A 19864-nucleotide genomic window follows, 5' to 3' on the forward strand; every position below is an offset into this window, starting at 1 on the left:
ACTTTGGTGTTATGGTGCTCACACTTGAACTTAACGTGCATAATATTGTGCACGTAGATACGCTGTAAGTTGCCTAGTCGTAGTTATAAACGTATTGAAACTTTTCTCATGTGTCTGATAAGACATATCAGCTACAGGTTGAGTACTTCTGCGCAGCGGTAGTCGCGCATCTGCCGCCGCAGGGTTGCAAGCTGAGGGACAAGTTCCCGGCCTCGATCCACGCTGCCTTTCACTCAAGAGCTGCACGGTGAATTTATCTGCGCCTGCAAAACGGCCCACGCAACCTCAAAACGTATTTGTCATGCAAGATTGCGTTTTACAGATTGACGGCACTAATAAATTGTCATAACTTACTGCTACAGCATAATTTCTATTTTTGAAGGATTTCTTTAATATATCTCAATAAAATGGTTCTGACTCGAGCCAAAAGTGCTGAATCTGTTACTAATAAAATAATGCAGGACACACAGCACCTTGATGATTCATCTGAGACTATGGTTATGAGTTTGTGCAATGAGTTGAATAGACTTTCAGTTAATTTCTCAAACGTAAATTTTAATGACATTGAGGTGAACTTTGCATGTTTGGTTAAGATATTTGATGACTCTCTGGGCTCACTTAAACAGCTGGAGTCCCTCGTCAGCGATCTTCAGCTTGAGAAGGTGGCTCTGGAGACGAGAATTGAGCTGGAAATTCAGAGAAGACGCACAGATCTAAATGGTTCTTTTAATGTTCAAGAGAGTTTATTACACGAAAAAGACACTATGCTTAGAGAAAATGCTGATAAAGCAAGTAGACTAGTTCAACTTAAGTCTAATTTTAATGTTTTGGAACAGGAATGTGCTTCCCTTAAGTCTTCTCTCTCAGATAAGGACTGTATTATTTCTAGTGTTAGAGATGAGCTAAGTAAGTGCAAACACAACAACTCAGATTTACTTAGTACTGTAAATGTTTTGAAAACTCAACTTGAAGAAGCAAATGTTAGCTCATGGCACAAAAGCAGGTGGTTAGATGACAAAGTTATTGATTCTTATTTTGATTCATTCTCTAAAAGTAATTTTAACGTCCTGAATAAGATCTTGTTCATCGGTCCCACTGTCTCTCAACTTGTGAAGCATGGCAGTAATAAAGACATTGAGACAGCCTTATCTGATCTTTCTTTTAATTTGTTTGACTATGCCTTTTTATGTATTAGCAATAATCCTGGTGTTCTTAAAGATGATTCAGGTAGCCATTGGTCTCTATTGTTTATAGATAATAAGTCAAAGAAAGTATTTCATCTAGACTCACTTAGTGGTACTAACAGCCAACATGCCAAATTAGTTGCTAAAAAGCTTAACTATAGTAGTTACGCTGAAGTTGATTGTACACAACAACAAAACAGCTATGAGTGTGGTCTTAATGTTTTGGTTAATTGCAAACTCATATATGAAAAATACTGTTTATGCCCTAGTTTAGTTGATGTGCCTTTTTCTGAGTGGTACCAATAAGGGCTCCATGTGAGACCTACTCCTAAGCCTATGGACAAAGGTGTTGAAGTAAATGTAAGTAACCCAGCTGCTAGTAACAAACAACAATCAGTAGAGTGTATAGACAATGATTTGCAGGTTCCACTTGCGGAAACTGACAATACTTCTGAAAGTAATGTTCTGAGTAATGGTCCAGTTTCTACTGTCGGGGAAAAAAGTTTAGACACTCGAGTTTGGAGCTCTACAGAAAAGTAACCAACTAACTTAGAAAAACACGTAGTATATATAAATTTTCGTTGTTTTATTCTACGTATTTCTGTGAAAACAAAAAATTTTTAGCTCTTTTAGGAAATTTGTTATGACAGTCGGAAGGTAAAAACTGCCTGTTTTTAGAGTACCAAAAACCATCTTATGACTTTGGAAATTCGCACAATGTAAATTAAACGGCAGAACTTTATCAAACTTTAAAACAATATGGACACATATATAATGAATAAATTTGTGTAGTTTCAGAATTTTTACTCTACCCAAAAAGTTTTTGTTGTAACTTTTGTAAATCAACTTTTTCTCAAAAACTGCAAACGCTAGAAAAAAAATTAAAAGCTTGTTTTGGAGGTGATTGGTTTTGTATTTGAAATATCGATACTGCTCAACCAAACTGTTACGCATCTTATTTATATAAATTAACAAAAAACTGGATGATCTCGCGCCTGCAAGGGGTGCAGACGCCATCGCCAGCTCAGGAATCCAGTGCAGTGTTGCCACGATGGACCTTGACCGAGCGTAAGGTGATTCACGCAGTGTGTGTCACTGAGTGACTCACATGAAATCTCATGTTTTACATTCTTCCAAAGAGTCGAAAGTATTACCACCCAAAATATAGGTGCTAAATCTAAATTGTAAGATTCGGAATATGCAATGATTGTCAGTGCTATATGTTTTTTTTTTAGAAGTGTGGGAGTGACGATGGAGGTCCAAAGCCCTCATTAGAAAAGGTGGTGGGAAATGGTTAATAATTAATAACTGCTGTTCAGTTTTGACCCAACAGTTCGCAGGACATCGCTGCTCAGTGTCCAGGTGTTCAATTTGGCAACACTGTACGGAGTATGCGCCCAGTCAAGAGCCCGGTGGCGGTCTGGAAGTGCCGTATTCGGCCTCTGCACTATCCAAATTAAATGTTAACTTATTAAAATAATATGCGTAACAATTTGGTTGAGCAGTATCAATATTTCTAATACAAAACCAATCACCTCCAAAACAAGCTTTTAAATTTGTTTCTAGCGTTTGCCGTTTTTGAGAAAAAGTTAATTTACAAAAGTTACAACAAAAACTTTTTGGGTAGAGTAGAAATTCTGAAACTACACAAATTTATTCATTATATATGTGTCCATATTGTATTAAAGTTTGATAAAGTTCTGCCGTTTAGTTTACATTGTGCGAATTTTCAAAGTCATAAGATGGTTTTTGGTACTCTAAAAACAGGCAGTTTTTACCTTCCGACTGTCATAAAAAATTTCCTAAAAGAGCTAAAACTTTTTTGTTTTCACAGGAATGCGTAGAATAAAACAACGAAAATTTATATATACTACGTGTTTTTCTAAGTTAGTTGGTTACTTTTCTGTAGAGCTCCAAACTCGAGTGTCTAAACTTTTTTCCCCGATAGTAGTAATGTAACTAAAAAAAATTGGAAAAAGGTTAAGAGTAAAAACAAAGCAGGGAAGAATAAGGGTACAAAATTGTCTGTGGCTAAAGTAGTTGATAGCGTAATGCAGGATGGTTTAGAATGTAAAAACAGTTTTAGTTCATTAGCTGATGAAATTGAAGAGCTTTCTGAATCAACCAATGCTGTACTCGTAAAATCTAGTAAAGAAACAATTGAGGAGGGTAATATGCTTGGACCATCCTCAGTTTATCCTATGGGAGGAGTGTTGTTAATTGGGGATTCAATGCTTAGACACTCTGGGAAAAAGTGTGCACAGAACGGGGCAGTACTAGATGTCAATCCTGGGGCAACCATTAAAACAATTCAAAGCAGACTTGAATTGTATGAAAATGCTAAGCCAAATGTTGTCTATTTGCTTGTGGGTACAAATGATCTTGTGCATGGGTATAATGGGCTTCCTGGCTATAATGGGGGGTGGGGAAAACGTGCGGCATTGCATAGCATGGCTAGCCTGCTATCTACAGCTAGGCAGAAGTTCCCTGAATCCAAGATTGTTGTTAACAGTGTCATCTGTCGAAGAGATATCAATCGTAGAGCCTTAGAACACTTCAATGATCAACTCGATCTAATGTGCAACAATTTCCGAGTTCATTTTGCAGAGGCAGATTTTATAATTAACAAAAGTCATCTAGGAAGGGATGGCCGACATCTTGATAGAAGAGGTAATGCTTTACTTGGAGAATTTATGTTCTTCTACATCAGCCAGGTGATCGGAACCTTTGATTCCACTAAGCCTGATTGGTCCAAACGAGATGATAAAGTGATCGTATCATGTGATGTTCCTAATCCTGATATTTCGTGTAGAGCTGTGATTGGTGAGCCTTCGTCTTCTATCTTATCCTCTTCATCGGGAAACGAGCTCATCCTTCAACATTCACCACTCGAATAGCACATGTGAACATGCGCTCCCTCAATACTGGATTTGAGGAGTTGCGTTCTCTTGTTGATGATTTCAGGTTTGACTTTTTAGGGATTTCTGAAACTTGGCTTAGGCCTGGCATGTCCTCTGATCCTTACAACATTTTTGGTTACAATATGTTGCGTTCTGATAAGATCTCTAATGAGAGTGGAGGTGGAGTTGCTCTTTATTTGAGAAGCGATCTTCGTTTCACTCAAGTCTGTTGACAACAGACGTTGACAACAGTATTCAATATCTCTGTGTTCTTGTAAATATCAAATCCGAAAGGTTGTGTGTTTGTGTTGCATATAGATCTCCATCAGTGTTGTATTCATCTTTAGGTTCTTTGTTGTATTCCTTGTTTATAGACTTCTCCCCAGAGGGAGACAGAATTGTTCTATCGGGTGATCTGAATGTTGACATGCTTGATGCTAGTAAGCCCTGTACAAAATTCTTGAATAATCTATTGGATTCCTTGGGGCTTACACAGGTCGTGAATGAGCCCACTCGTTGCACAGCGACATCATCTTCCCTAATAGATCACATCATAGTTGATAAATGCCTTAACCCATTTGTTGAAGTTGTAAATACGTCAGAAATATTGGATGGTAGGGGGAAGAAAATCACCGACCATAAGCTGACTTACTGTGAAATACCAATTTTTAAGGCTAAAAAGTTTGGGAAATTTATTTCCTATAGAGACTATAAAAACTTTGACATGGCAGTTTTTTTGAGACTTGTTTCAGAAATTAATTGGAATCATATTTTGGCATCAAAAGATACAAATTGTATTGCAAAATTTATTTCAAACAACATAATCAATGTGTTTGATAGCTGTGCCCCTTTAGTAAGGAAACGTGTGACAAGAAATAGGTCACCATGGATTACTTCCAAAATTAATAGCCTTATCAAAGAGAAAAATAAATTAAGAGCTATACATAACAGATGCCCAACTGCCAAGCAATCATACATCAAATGCAGAAATGAGCTGAATAGTGCTGTTCGAAGGGCCAAGAAAGAATATTTTGCGCACAACCTAGATTGCAAAAATTCTAAGAAGTTCTGGTCAACACTGTCTAAAAGTGGCGTTTTAGAAAAATGTGAAAAAGAAAGCCCTTGTCAACTTCCTCCAAATGAATGAAATATGTTTTTTGCAAGTATGGGATCAGGTAATAGTATTGACCAAAAGAGATTGGCATTCTATCAGGAAAATTACTGTGGAGAAGTTGAGAATAATTTCAAATTTAGAGCTGTCACCAAAGAGCAAGTTATAGAAACTATGAATAAAATACGTTCAAAGGCATCTGGTATCGATGGCATATCAATTGATATGTTAAAAGGTGTTAGCCCTTTATTGTGTCTCAGCAATAACTCATCTGATTAATGTGTCACTAGAGACTGGAGTTTTCCCTGATAGTTGGAAGCAAAGCATTGTGATTCCGCTCCCAAAGTGCTCTAATCCAACTACGAGTAGCCACTTCCGCCCAATATCAATTCTGCCTGTTTGTTCGAAAATCTTAGAGAAAATTGTTGTGGAACAGTTGGTAAGTTACCTGGAGGAGTCGGACATACTTTTAGAATCACAGTCAGGTTTCCGTAGAGGGTTCAGCACCTGCACTGCTCTTCTCAATATGACTGATGAGCTTCTTCAGGCCAAGGACCAAGGGTTGCACAGCTTTATGGCGTCACTTGATTATTCAAATGCTTTCGACTCTGTTCATCACGACATGCTCATATCAAAGCTCAGGTTTCTAAAATTCCATGAGTGTACACTCAAATGGTTTTCCTCATATCTTTGTAACCGATCCCAGGTGACTAAGGTGAATGGTAGGTGCTCCGAGTTGATTCAAAGAGAAGTAGGGGTCCCTCAGGGGACTTGTCTGGGTCCAATACTTTTCATATTGTACACCCATGACCTCGATAGCGTTCTGAAATCTTCCACTTTACATTCCTACGCTGATGATTGTCAACTAGTTCTTTCCCACGCCCCTTTTGATTTTCATGAAGCAGTCAATCTCATCAACACTGACTTGCTAAGGGTAAAGCAATGGTCTGACGATCACGGTCTAAAATTGAATCCTGAAAAGTGTACTGTGCTTCATTTCTGGTCTTCTGGTTTGCAGCCTAAAAATAGTCTTATTGGAAAGGTAGAGCTGGACTGTCAAATTCTTGTGGTGTCTGATTCTGTTAAGGTGTTAGGTATCAGAATTGATTCTCAACTCAATTTTCGCTCACATGTTAGTTACATTTGTCAGAGAGTCTCAAATAGGTTGAGAATTTTACACCGTTTGAGAGGGATACTATCTGAAAATGCTAAGCTAGAATTGGTCAAATCAACAGTCTTCCCTATTATTCACTATGCACTTCCATCGTTTGGTGAATGTCTTACTCTTGATTGTAGAGTTCTTCTTACGAGGTTGCAAAACCGAGCCCTGAGGTTTGTCTTCAATCTGAGGAAGTTTGATCATATATCTGCCTATCGCAAACAGGCTAAGGTACTCTCTTTGGAAAAACAATGTTTTCTACAAACTGTTTTAATTGTTCACAAGACACTGTCTTCTAATTTGCCTCCCTATTTGAAAAGGAAACTTATGCCTCGAACATCAGTTAGGGAACGCTGTACTAGGCAGGACGGCTTGCTTGAAATGCCGAGAGTGCGGCGTGAGATAGGTAAAAAGGGGTTCTCATACTTTGGACCCCAGGCATACAACACCCTCCCAAGAAACATGAAAATCATGTCATGTAATTCATTTAAGGCCAATCTAAGGCTAGTTTAGTTCCACTGTTTGTAATTATTGTGTACTTGTAAACTTTTTGTGACTTTGAGTTGTCTTGAAAACCAGTGTATCTGAAGACCGCTTTAAATAAAGGCATTTTATTATTATTATTATTATTATTATTATTATTAATGGTTGCAAACATGGAAAATAAAAGTGAATGAGAGCAAATCTACTCATGTGACCTTCACTACCAGATTAGGTACTTGTCCTCCTGTCACCTTAAATAATGTCCAAATTCCTCAATCCCATGAAGTGAAATATCTCGGCATGACGATTGACAAAAGATTAACATGGAAAAACCACATCTGGAACAAAAGAATGTACCTAAATTTAAAATTTAAAAATCTTTCCTGGCTCCTAAATAGTAAATCAAAATTGACCATTGCAAATAAATTATTACTATACAAAATAATCCTGAAGCCAATTTGGACTTATGGAATCCAACTGTGGGGAACATCTAGTATGTCGAACATAAACATCATCCAACGATTTCAGTCAAAAGTTTTAAGGTTCATCCTGCAAGCCCCGTGGTATGTTAATAACAATATCCTTCACAAGGACAGTGGAATTCCGACGGTTGAAGAGGAAATAACCAAATTTAGTACAAAATATCTAAAGAAGCTTGAAAATCACCCCAATCACCTGGCTCTAAACCTTTTGGACAACAGTACCAGTATATACAGGATGAAAAGGATTCATGTCTTGGACCTATAAGCTCACGTTTTGTTTGAACAATTTAATTTTCTCCTGTTTATTTACTTATTTATTTTTTCATTGAAATATTTTTAAGTTAGATCTGCCAATGGACAGAGACTAACTAACGTTTTATTAATTATTAAGAATAAATAATCTATTACATAATTTAGATTAAATAATCCTACCACATTGTGTAAAATATATTTAATTTCTTTTAATGAGTCGTCTGAAGTTGTGGAATGAGCATTAGCAGTCCTTATATCTTGTTTACATAAAAATGTCAAAGCAAAGATAAACATTTTTTATGACTCCGTTTTATGGTTTATCTTTCTGCCAAAGAGACCAATCAATATTTACTTTTGAAAACCTCACCTCAAAACTTTGGTCATTCACGGTGCGAAGCCCAAGGGGAACTCAAATAACTCATTAGCTAGATCAACATTACAAATGCATTATAGCCAAGTAAAATTTACTAAAAATAACCGACGGTGATCCACCCACGGCCGCCTTTAACTACAGGCCGCGGCCTGGTAGAATTGGCAACATCGCATTGGTGACAGACGTCCCATAAAAGATAACATGGCAGACAGGTGACATCAGCTCGTTAATTCGCACTTTATTGATTTAAATTTATGAACACAAATTTATTAAAATATTCAAAATAAAACATACAGAATTGAAAACCGAAACAATATGAATTAAAATCTATATCCGTACATTTTTCAGCAGAGTCAATATTGTCATAGTCCAGTAACCAATCTTTCGTAAATACACAAATACCATTAACTGCTACCAAACAAAACGGCTGTTATAGCACCACTTGTGACGTTGCCATTTCGAAGGCCGCGGCCTGGAGTTAAAGGCGGCCGTGTCCTTCCATTATGATCCACCCCGGTCCCGTTTCGATTCGATTTTGAATCTGAACTGAACTGAACTAGCCTAGAGTGAAAAGTATTTTGTCTTTGTCGTCTGCTCTGCTTGTGCTTTTTGTATGTTATCGACTTCCTAGTCCAACTATCGTTAATTTTGCGTAGTGACTAGTTGAGTTGAAGTTGACCGCGATCGCCTCGTCCTGCATATTTTTGACGAGCGTAATGTTGTTACTAAAAATTCTGTTGTAAAAATATGTACCCTGTGAAATGTAATGTGATTTTCTTATGTCTTCTATGTTCCATGAAAAACACTGTTCGTTCCAAGGTTCCAATCCAATACAATACATGGGTTAGGTCTATGGACCATATTGTTTGAAACTCATCTGTAAAATATCTTACTACGATTACGGTATTACATCAAGACAAGGTGTACTTACAATGGTTTTGTTGAAAGAATACAGGATATGCATGCCCCTTTCGGTGGAAGAGGTTAGTATTTTTCAAGCTTTAGTAGGCCTAGACTAAATGTCTTGGTCTTAACTTAGGATTAGTTTGAAAAAAAAACCTAAAATTAGGCCCTACTTTAATTGTTATTCATTATTCATTGGCCTTCGTTGATCCTCTGGTGAGGGAATAGACTGCGTCGTTGTTTAATACGGAAAAAAGACACAAAAACAAAGACTACACGCACATATAAAATAAAACTGTATATTAAACATGGCGGGCTGGCAGTAGGCGGTACAAAAAATTAATTGTCCCGCTCCAAATTGTCCTTAAAGAAATCCTCTACTTTGTAGTGTGGTCTATTGATCATCAAGTCTTTCACAGCACTCTTGAACTTCCGGTCGTCCAGACATCGAATGCTGGAAGGGAGTCTGTTGAAGAACTTGATGGCTGACGTAGGGAAGGAATTGAGCGTCCTGCTCAATCTCGCACGGGGAACATCGAGATCCTGCCTAGCTCTGGTATTATGGGCGTGGATGTGGCTTCTGGTGTTGAGAAGAGGAACACTGCATTTGATTTCAACCAGGCAGGCGTAGATGTAGTCGCTGCAGACGGTTAGAATTCCAAGTCTCTTGAATATCGGTTTGCAGTGTTCTCTAAAAGGGCTCCTTGAGATTATACGGACTGCCGCTTTTTGAAGCTTTAAGACTTCCTCCACTTCCGACGCATGACCCCAAAGGTGTAGTCCATACGCAATGTGCGAATGAAACAGGGCATGGTATACCATGAGCAGGTACTGCTCCGTGACACATTTCCGGAGGCGCCTGAGGAGACAGTTGACTCTCGCAAGCCGTGTGGCAACATGGGCAGCATGGTCATTCCAGTCGAGTCGGCTGTCCAGCTGGAAACCGAGAAGTTTTACTGCAGCCATGTCGTCCGAGGAGTCTCTGGGTTTTGTCTCCATTCAGTTGCAGCTTATTCATCTCTAACCATGCTAGAACCATGTAGCTTCTTGGACCTGGATTATGGCTAAATCCCTAGTGTGGTGTAGGTTTGGCCCTTTAGTGAGAAGCGTGGTATCATCCGCAAATAGTATAGAGCTGCTGGTCTCGTCGATGTCATTGATGAGGACCAGGAATAGAAGAGGGCCCAGCACAGATCCTTGGGGAACCCCCTGGTTCACCTCCAGTTCTAGAGAGCTTGCGCCTTCGAGTATTACCCTCTGGGTTCTGTTGGCTAGGTAGTTCTTGAAGGTGGAGAGAACCACACTACCAACGCCATATCTTCTGAGTTTTTTGAGCAGGATATCATGGGATACACAGTCAAAGGCTCTGCTGAGGTCACAGAGTGTTAGCATTACCGACTCCCCAGCTTCAAAGGCCTCGCCAACTTCTCTTGCAATCCTGGCAATCGCAGACGAGGTAGATCTCCCTGCGCGGAAACCGTGCTGTGAGTCTGAAAACAGCTGGTGTGTTTCAAAGTATGTATACAACTGATTCTTCATCACCGTCTCTATCACCTTACTAATCACAGGTAGTATCGAGATAGGTCTGTAACTCGAGATACTGGCATGATCACCTTTTTTGTATATTGGAATGGTCTTGGCTCTCTTTAGCTTGTCCGGAAAAACACCTGTCAACAAGCACCTGTTGATAACTGTAGCCAGGGGGGCAGAGATGTCATCAGCTACATCTTTCAGTAATTGGGATGACCAGCCAAACAGCAGTTTTCATGCAGTGAATGAAAACAGTCACATGCTCTGGAACTTTTGAGTCCAGAGATTAGAGTCCGTATCTGCTTTTCTGAGATGGGATTCCATCTGTCAAGGGAACAGTGGAGCTCTTCCACACGCCTTCCAACATAAGCCAACGGGTCTTGGGGGCTATCTGGGATGTTGTAGATAATTTCTTCAACAGACGAGACAAAGAAGGTGTTGAAATCATCTGGACTCGCCATTCAGGACATTTTAGGCTTTTGGGGTTTCACACTATTAACCACACTCCAGGCTGCTTTGCATCGGTTTTGCGAGCTTTCAATGAAACGGACATTGGCCAACCGTTTGGCTTCCTCAACTTTTTTATTATAAAATCTTTTCAGGGCCAGGTAATTATGAACATTGTGTCAGTAACACAACCTGTGTCTGTTTGGTTGGCTCAAAGGTAATTTCATTCATTTTCATTTGTTTTTTTAAAGGTCATAGGTATCTATATAAAATAAATATTTAATGTAGCCTATTTTACTGGAAATAAACATTAATAGTTGGCTTATTAACCCTGCAGTGGTGACGCACAGTCTCTGAGACTGACGCAAGGTTCAGTCGTAGTTAACCAGCTCCCCGAAAAGTTGTGTTCGCTGCTGCTTGAGTTATGCATTAAGCTACACTCCCTTCAGTGTGCTATCAGTTTTTTTTAAGTAATGTAGAGGGCCAGGCTTATTAGTAGACCATAGGATAGTATCACATATGTAAAAGCTTATTGTGCACCCTCATTCACAGGTCCTCATTCTCCTTCAAATCCCAGGTTCTTAGTGGACCACGAAATCCTTTTGACTACCGGTATCACTTCCTGTACTTCCCTTTGATCTGCAGTAGATAGACCAAGGGATCTGGGGATCTCACACGCAGGCCTTGTAGGGCTGGGCACATCACGGGGAAAGCTGTCTCCTCATCCTCTCCACATTTTCTACATAAGAAGCTTTCAACTTGAATTCCCATCTTGTGTAGATGTCCGCGGAACACCCAGTGGCCGCTGATGAAGCCAACCACTTTCCGCAGGTTCTTCTTATTCAGCCCAAGTGCATCTATCGCTGTCGCACCTGTAGGTGTCTGCAGCATTCTTTTTGACTGTATATTGCCTTCTGTTCTTTCCCAGCTCCTTTGATCTTTCTATGCCCATCCACTGGCGAAAAGCTTTAGGCCTACAGCACGTAGGTCTACATTATGCATTAAAATTACAATGTTGTAACATTATGTAATACAGTGTTGTAAGTAATACCTTCACAAAGGTATTGCTTACAACACAGCACATGTTGTAAGCAATACCACACGTCGGCTCTGGACCCATGTGCCAGCTTTCAGCTCCTTTATTTGCCCACTTGTCACCTCCCTCATTGCCAGCAATACCTTTGTGACCTGGAACCCAATTAAGGATAACCTTGTTGTTCTCTCCCAGGGCTTTCATGGCCTGATGACAGTCCTATACTGCCTTAGAGGTAGGCCTATAGTCAAAACTGTCAAATGACTTTAGCTCTGCTTTGCTGTCCGAGTTCATGTGTATGGTGTGGCCTGTCAGACCACGCTCCAAACACACTCTTGCACACTCGGACAGGGCAACCACTTCAGCTTGGAATACAGTAGGTAGCCAGTTTCCCCAGGCTTACGCATGACTCCGCCTTGGGTCTGACTCCATATATTCCCACCCCAATGCCTGTTGGCTTTTTCGAGCCATCCGTACATACCAAGTGATCCCCCTTTTCATGTATTCAGGTCCACCTTTATCCCAGGCAGCCCTGTCAACAATGTTGACATTGTATGGCTTTTCTAGATGGGTGACCTTCACTATCCTGTTTGGTAAAATTTCCAAGGTGTCCATATGCACTGTGACTGTGTCCACAATCCTTGTATGCTCACTGGAAGCATTATACTTACTTCCAGTTGCCACTGCAACCCATTCTGCAGGCTGCCATCCTTGCCTCCCCTTTCACAATGCTTCAACTGCTGGGGTGGAATTTTGAGGTCAATTGGTAGTGCACAGCAGCTTTAAACTCTCCCCTGCACCGATTTCACAGAAATTGTGAGTGGTCTTTTATTCCGACGTCGCTATTAGTGTTTTGAATATTGTAATTTTCGGTCCGGTGGTGCACCGACGTCACCATATGTGTTTTGGTAAGAGTATGTCCCCCGAACGGCAAAATACATTGTCTTAGTAATAAATTATTAGCCTATATCATTGATTACGTTTAGAAAACCTTTTTAATTGTTTGACATTACTATACAGTAGGCCTACTACTAATTTTATGAACATTTATAATAATTTACGTTCCAACAGACCGACGTCACCAAGATAGGGGTTTTGCATGTTATTCCCCAATTTTCAAAACTCGTTTATTTTTTCAAAAAAAACAAATGAATAGATTTTTGATTTCCAAGATTTAGTTTTAAGATTAACGCTTTACAATTACTAAAAATTGTTTTAGATTTTGGGTTTTTTATATTTAGGTTAAAATTGCTGAATTAAAAATTCTGAGTTAAGTTTTGGAATAAAACATACAATGCAATAAATATTCCCCCCCCCCCCCCCCCCCACTTCAAATGTGTTTTCATTTGTATTACCATGTAGCCTACATATCTTCTTAATACTTTAGTATTACTACCACATTTTTTAAAAACCTAATTCCAATCGTTTAGTCCATGTAAAAAATTACTTATCCTAACTTAAAAGTTGGTCTCACAGACCGACGTCACCAGTTGAAGCCGCAAAATCATGTCACCACTGCAGGGTTAAGGTTAAGTCCAATCTATAAACATAACTAAAGTTATTTTACAATTGAATTTTTTAGGTACTGTACATTTTCTGTCCAATAAGGCTTTTAAAAAACTTGAATGACTATGTGGAATTAAAAGGGTACAGTTCCGCAGAGGACCTACATTATTATTGGATGTATTATCCAACTAAAGTTCAATATCGTATCGGATGTCGTTTTCACACGATATAATATTGGTTGTATGTATCTATACAGGGTGAGTCTTCTAAGTTGTCCTAAACAGATTACAGACGAATGGCTTGACATACAGAGATGAAACAAAACTTTCCCCCACTAATTCGTACCCAAGGAACAACGTTAAAATGTTTTTACCATTTTTAAAATACAGGGTGTTCAAGAAACTGGGGGTCATGGGTTCGAATCTCAGAGTTTTCAAATGTAAACATATGTCATGTTTTGCATCATTTTATAGCTCTAGACAAAACAAACAATTTAGTGAAAACAGAACTCATTTATCTTTGTCCGTTTCAAAATAGCGGCCATTTTTATAGAAAATATTGATACTTACAGAATACCCTGTATCTTGAAAACAACTAAACTTGTTTTCGTTCTGTTTGAAAATTCTTAATCCTCGTAGGTTCAGCTTTAATTTGATATACGACAAGTCAACATTTTAAAAACTAAATGTTTTTTCTATGATTTTAATTTTTTTTTTAGTTGGTAGGCCTACCCTTGTAAAAGAAAATTTTTAAATGGCAACATATGTAAAATTGTGTAACTATGAAGGTCTTGTAAAAACAAACAACTTTTAAATTTAAACCTACCGTCTATCTTTGGTCGTTTTCTAGTAATTAACCAAAAACTCCAATTGCCCATATAAAACTCATGTTAAACGCGCAGTACCATGGGAATAGTGTATCTGCATCCACTAATCTTCAGTACTGCACGTTTAACATGGGTTTTATATGGGCAATTGGAGTTTTTGGTTAATTACTAGAAAACGACTAAAGATAGACGGTAGGTTTAAATTTAAAAGTTGTTTGTTTTTACAAGACCTTCAAAGTTATACACAATTTTACATATGTTGCCATTTAAAAATTTTCATTTACAAGGGTACCAACTTAAAAAAAAATTAAAATCATAGAAAAAATATTTAGTTTTTAAAATGTTGACTTGTCGTATATCAAATTAAAGCTGAACCTACGAGCATTAAGAATTTTCAAACAGAACGAAAATAAGTTTAGTGGTTTTCAAGATACAGGGTATTCTGTAAGTATCAATATTTTCTATAAAAATGGCCGCCATTTTGAAACGGACAAAGATAATTGAGTTCTGTTTTCATTAAATTGTTTGTCTAGTCTAGAGCTTTAAAATGATGCATAACATGACATATATTTACATTTGAAAACTCTGAGATTCGAACCCATGACCCCCAGTTTCTTGAACACCCTGTATTTTAAAAATTGTAGAAACATTTTTACGTTGTTCCTTGGGTATGAATTAGTGGGGAAAAGTTTTGTTTCATCTCTGTATGTCAAGCCATTCGTCTGTAATCTGTTTAGGACAGCTTAGAAGACTCACCCTGTATATAAATAGCAAGGCAAGCATGCTTATTTAAAACCTTTTTTTCTCAGCACCTGTTCATCTTAGGGAAAATCTACGCATACTGTTATAGTTCGGCCGCATAGAAAACGACCTGCGTGCTAATGCTAAACCAATGCTAGAGGAGGTCGCTTTCTAAGCGGCCGAACTATAGAAAGATATTTTCCTGTAGGCATGCAGAATCCCTTTATAAAATAAAATAGACTCATAAATAAGAAAAAAAATGGATTACAAATTTTTTAAAATTATAATATGGGCCTAATGGGTTGCGATGCTGGTGACGAAATATAAACAGAAACTCAAAACAAATGGAAGAAATTCCAATCACATGTTTTATTTACAGAATTTGGTGAAAATAGAGAAGTCTGAACATATATATTTTTCGTTGAGTCATCGACCACTAGACGACCTCTAGTTTAAGTTAATATGAACATTATAAGCCATATAAATTAGGGTGTATTTTTATAAGAATCTTTTAACTGTTCTGCGGTAGTTAGGTTAGGTTAGCTTGGTTCAGCTTGTCCCAGTCACTAGTTTATGATAGTAAAAAACAAGTTATGTTTACAAAACATTTATATAAACACAAGTTGATACCTATGTTGTTTACAGTACCTAATCAGTCAAACACGTTCACTGCGTTATGAGATCTTAAGGTCTCGTATCATACCTAGCCCGTAGTGCGGGACCCATAGTTTGGCTTTTTCCCTTAAGTTACAACATTGAAATTTTGGCGTGCTGTTATCCTAAAGAAATTAAACTTATTCAGAATGCATTTTTATTTATGAAACAACTAGTTAACATGAAATTGTAACCGAATTCCCAACTCCATTGATCAAAAGGGTGAAGCCCTTGGAAGCGCAAAGTCAATGGTGGGATTCCGGCACAATATTGCTGAGGTGGAGGACCAACAATGACAACACAAGAGCTGGCTGGACACAAATATAAATTTATTCATTTCAATATATATATATAAATGCAACAATAATAAATAACAATAATAAATAAGACATTGCCCTAGCCAAGATATAATAATTAAAGCTTTAAAAATATTTTAAAATTTCTTTAGTTAAAAAAAACAATTTAATTTAAAATTGAAATTCAAGTCAGGCCTAAATGACATTTAGTTGCAAAAACATTTAGTGTACTATCTCAAACAAATTTAAAACAAGTTAGCTTAGGTGGCCACCTTATAAAAATCATTTAAAAACAATTAATTTAATACCTTTAGTCCTAGACCTACATTAAAATAAATAATTTTTACGTTTAAACGAACATGAAAAACATTTACACATATCAACAAATGTGGTCGCCTCGCAAAGCCTAATAATTATTTCCAAGCGGTTAAAATTAACCGTCAAGGGCAAAAGGTTTTACCCTCAATCAAGGGGTGTGAAACAGAATTAAAAGAAAAGGAATTTAAAATTTGAATAAAATATTAAGTAAGTAAATTTAGAGAGGAAAGACTAATTAGTTAAATTGCAGGTAAAAAGATTACAGATTTTTGTTATATAAGTTAAATAAAAGGTGCCTATGTTGAGTGAGATTTCTTCATGATGGATGAGACTCTCCGAATGGACTGGACTGACCTGACCGTAAAACCTTGCTGGCATCCAGGTGAGTTAGCAGGAAGTAGAAGTAGGCCGAGAACATGGTGGCCGCTTCCCAGACACTGCAGCACGGTATTAGGCCGGAGTAGACATAGGCCTAGCTGTGTAGGTATCGCCATCAGTGGGTGGTGGTGCACAGTCAGTGGTGCGGCGCAGTCCCATCCGCCTGGGAGAAGGCTCATCGTGGTGCAGTTGTTAGCATTCTAATGGTGGCAGGTTTCAAGTGGAGTCGCCGACCCCGTGGTATGAAAACTCTACTCGCAGAAATGCTCCATACTGAACTGTGTGAAACGGGCCTATGAAAGTAAAATCTTCAGGGTTCACAAAAGAAAACTCTTCCGGAAGAGAACCCCGTAGTTTTGGAACAATCTCAAACCCAAAGTCTGAGAAACGGGAGCCACAACGTCACCCGAAAGAAACGTCCAGCAGACGCAGCCAGTACACAACAAATTAAACAGTGCCGTTGAGCATTGAGCACATACACACGGCACAAAATGAACGAGATAAATATATCTCTTAACTCACTGAAGTAATAAAATTGTCCTTTATTACGATACGAGACCTGTGGATCTCCTATCAAAAATAGTTACTCCAAGCGCCACAGGCTAATGGAATGATTGGTAACCATTGGCAACTTGTTGAATGTGTGGATGAATAGAAACCCAAGAAAGAATGGATGAACAAAGAGAAAGAATAATGATGGTTTTATGTTGTTATCTTTAAGAGTCAGGCTATCTAAGGTTTTATAGGTTTACAAAATAATTGTTTTCAACTACAAGAACATCAATTAATAATTTATCGATAAGCTTCTCTTCTGAAACAGCACCACTGAAGGTTGTCGACAAAACGTTTTGTCGGAAGACGTCTTGTCGGAATACAAAAATGTTGCATTGGTGTGCGGTGGTCTCAGACAAAATACAAAAAAAGGAGGGAAAACTAAATTCAGTCACCCGTAGACCAGTGTTGTGAAAAGCCAGAGATTGTGTAGTGTTAATAAAATGGATGAAGAAGTGGACGTAGCAATTATGTTGTAGAACTTTATACAACTTGCAGAACTAAATGAAGGAAGGGAGCATTGGGTTCATCCCATTAATTAAAAACAGAACATTGCGGATTAACGAGCTGATGCTGCCAAATTTTATAATTATTGTATGATGAAAATTAATATGTTTGATTACCTGCTAAATTTATTGTCAACAAGAATACAGAAGAAGGGCACCAACTACAGGAGAGCCATAACGGCCGAAGAAAGGTTGCTAATCACATTGAGATAAATGAAAACACATTACTGTATATTTCAAATTGAAATAACATATTATTATTTTTTACATGAATCAAAAATGAACGACTACACTGTTTTAACTCCTCGCTTATTTCAGCCCAGCATTGGTTGATCAAATCATGGTTGTGATGCTCCGTCGAAGTGATGTTGTATTTATACGCCGGCTTTCAACTAACACAATCAATTTATCAACGTCAATATTGCCCACTTCAGAATTATTGTTTTCAGACGACATTGTTACTCCACGAGGAGCTAATAGGGCAAGTCCTATGCAACTGTGTGAGTTTGTGTGGTCAGAACTGATTGTCTGACCGCGTTTTGGCTTCAGACGAAATATTGGAGGCGATCACAAAAACACCCAAAAATGTTTTCAGACAAAACAACGCCTCTGAAGCCTCTGTCTCATCAGTATGTGATGCTTCCATTTAACTGCATGGTAGGCCACTCGCAAAGACGTCTTTCGACAAAAATTGTCTGATCAGTGTGCCGCCGGCCTAAACAAATACAGAGCGCTGTCACTCCTTTCTTTGCAAAGTTTTGATATGCAAACGAATACTGCGATATGTAACTTAATCTCGGGGTTTTGAATCGCACCTGGGTAATCATAGTGGACAAGACCAATAGATCTCGTAACGCACCATTAGGATGATGCACGAAAACATACAACGCAGCGAACCTATTTGTTAATGATAGATTGTAAGATTGATAAGATTTACTCAATAAAAGAGATGAAAAACAATAGATGGTTTATTAACATGGTTGAGAACAAAACTGATGAAAAGAAAACAAGTAATATAAATAGATCATAACAATTGATAAAACATATGGTTTTATCTTCAAAAGCAAGCTGTAGGGAGTATACATAGAGTAATTCTAACACTGTTAATAAAAAAAAAACAAAAAAACATGAGTTTAAAAAAGGTCAAATTTTGTAAATGCTTGTTTGTTATTATGATGAATTAAACTGATCTAAATTAAGCTACAGTAATCTATCCCAGGACAGCGGCAGTACACTCATAGAGTGGCAGGTGGCCCTAATCTTGAACAGACACTCATAACTATAAGAAAAAATCAATATTTACATCAAATGAAATATTTTAATGAATATTTATATTGATTTGAATTTTCATCCGATAGTATACCATAGGATCTCTGCAGAATTGTAAGTTACCCTCTTAAAAAAATAACCTCTCATCTCAGGTCATTTGGAGCAACGTATTGAGCTAAACTTTGATTTTATACCTTACTATATCTTACTTAAATTATAAAACAAAAACCTGTCAGTATTTTCAATCCTACCAATCAATGTCTAACTTAACTTGCTCCGTCGACTGTCGTATCATAACATTTGTTTTTGATTCAAGACCTATCGGTTACTGTCAAATTGTAAATATTATTATGATTAATATGTAAAAGTCAATTTTACAGTAAATCTTATTAGTGGAGTCATAAATGACAGTTCTGCCATGTTTTATTACATATTTTTACATTATTACACATTTGATATGTTAATGTTTTATATAGGCTACATATTTTTACATTATTACATATTTTTATGTTTTATATACATATTTTTACATGTTTTATATACATATTTTACCAACTTGCCCATAGACCTATTTATTTCGACATTTGTTGCAAGGGTTCTCAACTGTTTGCTCTACGCCACATAGAATCTTGAATTTTTCTCAGGCTCCCATCCCTACACCCAAATTAAGCTCATATATATTTAATCAATGCATTCCAAACCCTCTATTTAGTCCTAACTAGTGTACATGTTGCTCGAATTCGAGCAATTGCAAAGTATTACAGGAGTTATTTCAATGAGTTTAAAAAAGGCAACTCAAATATTACCAGTGTGTAACCCAGACCATGTTTATCTTCTTTATTGATAATCCTAAAGCATTCCGGCCGGTTTTCTCCTTCTCAAAATGGCTCGCTGTACAGGCAACACAGGTCATTGATAGAGGGCCAATTGAGAACGAAATGTCGTTTTGGGGTAGTGTTAG

General features: G+C 37.7%; 1 protein-coding gene across 1 annotated transcript in view; it reads left to right on the top strand.

The window, feature by feature from the left end:
* Positions 1–8549: 8549 nt before the first annotated feature.
* Positions 8550–19864, top strand: part of LOC129005297 (cytoplasmic phosphatidylinositol transfer protein 1) — a 57752-nt gene continuing 46437 nt past the window's right edge. Inside the window, exon 1 of the mRNA XM_054434158.1 lies at positions 8550–8927. Within this exon, the coding sequence (XP_054290133.1) occupies positions 8877–8927 (51 nt within the window). The 5' untranslated portion in view covers positions 8550–8876. The remainder of the gene's footprint in view (positions 8928–19864) is intronic.

This window comes from Macrosteles quadrilineatus, unplaced genomic scaffold, assembly GCF_028750875.1.
Source record: "Macrosteles quadrilineatus isolate MER2022 unplaced genomic scaffold, UCM_ALF_1.0 Scaffold_1__1_contigs__length_201487025, whole genome shotgun sequence".
Lineage (NCBI taxonomy): Eukaryota > Metazoa > Arthropoda > Insecta > Hemiptera > Cicadellidae > Macrosteles > Macrosteles quadrilineatus.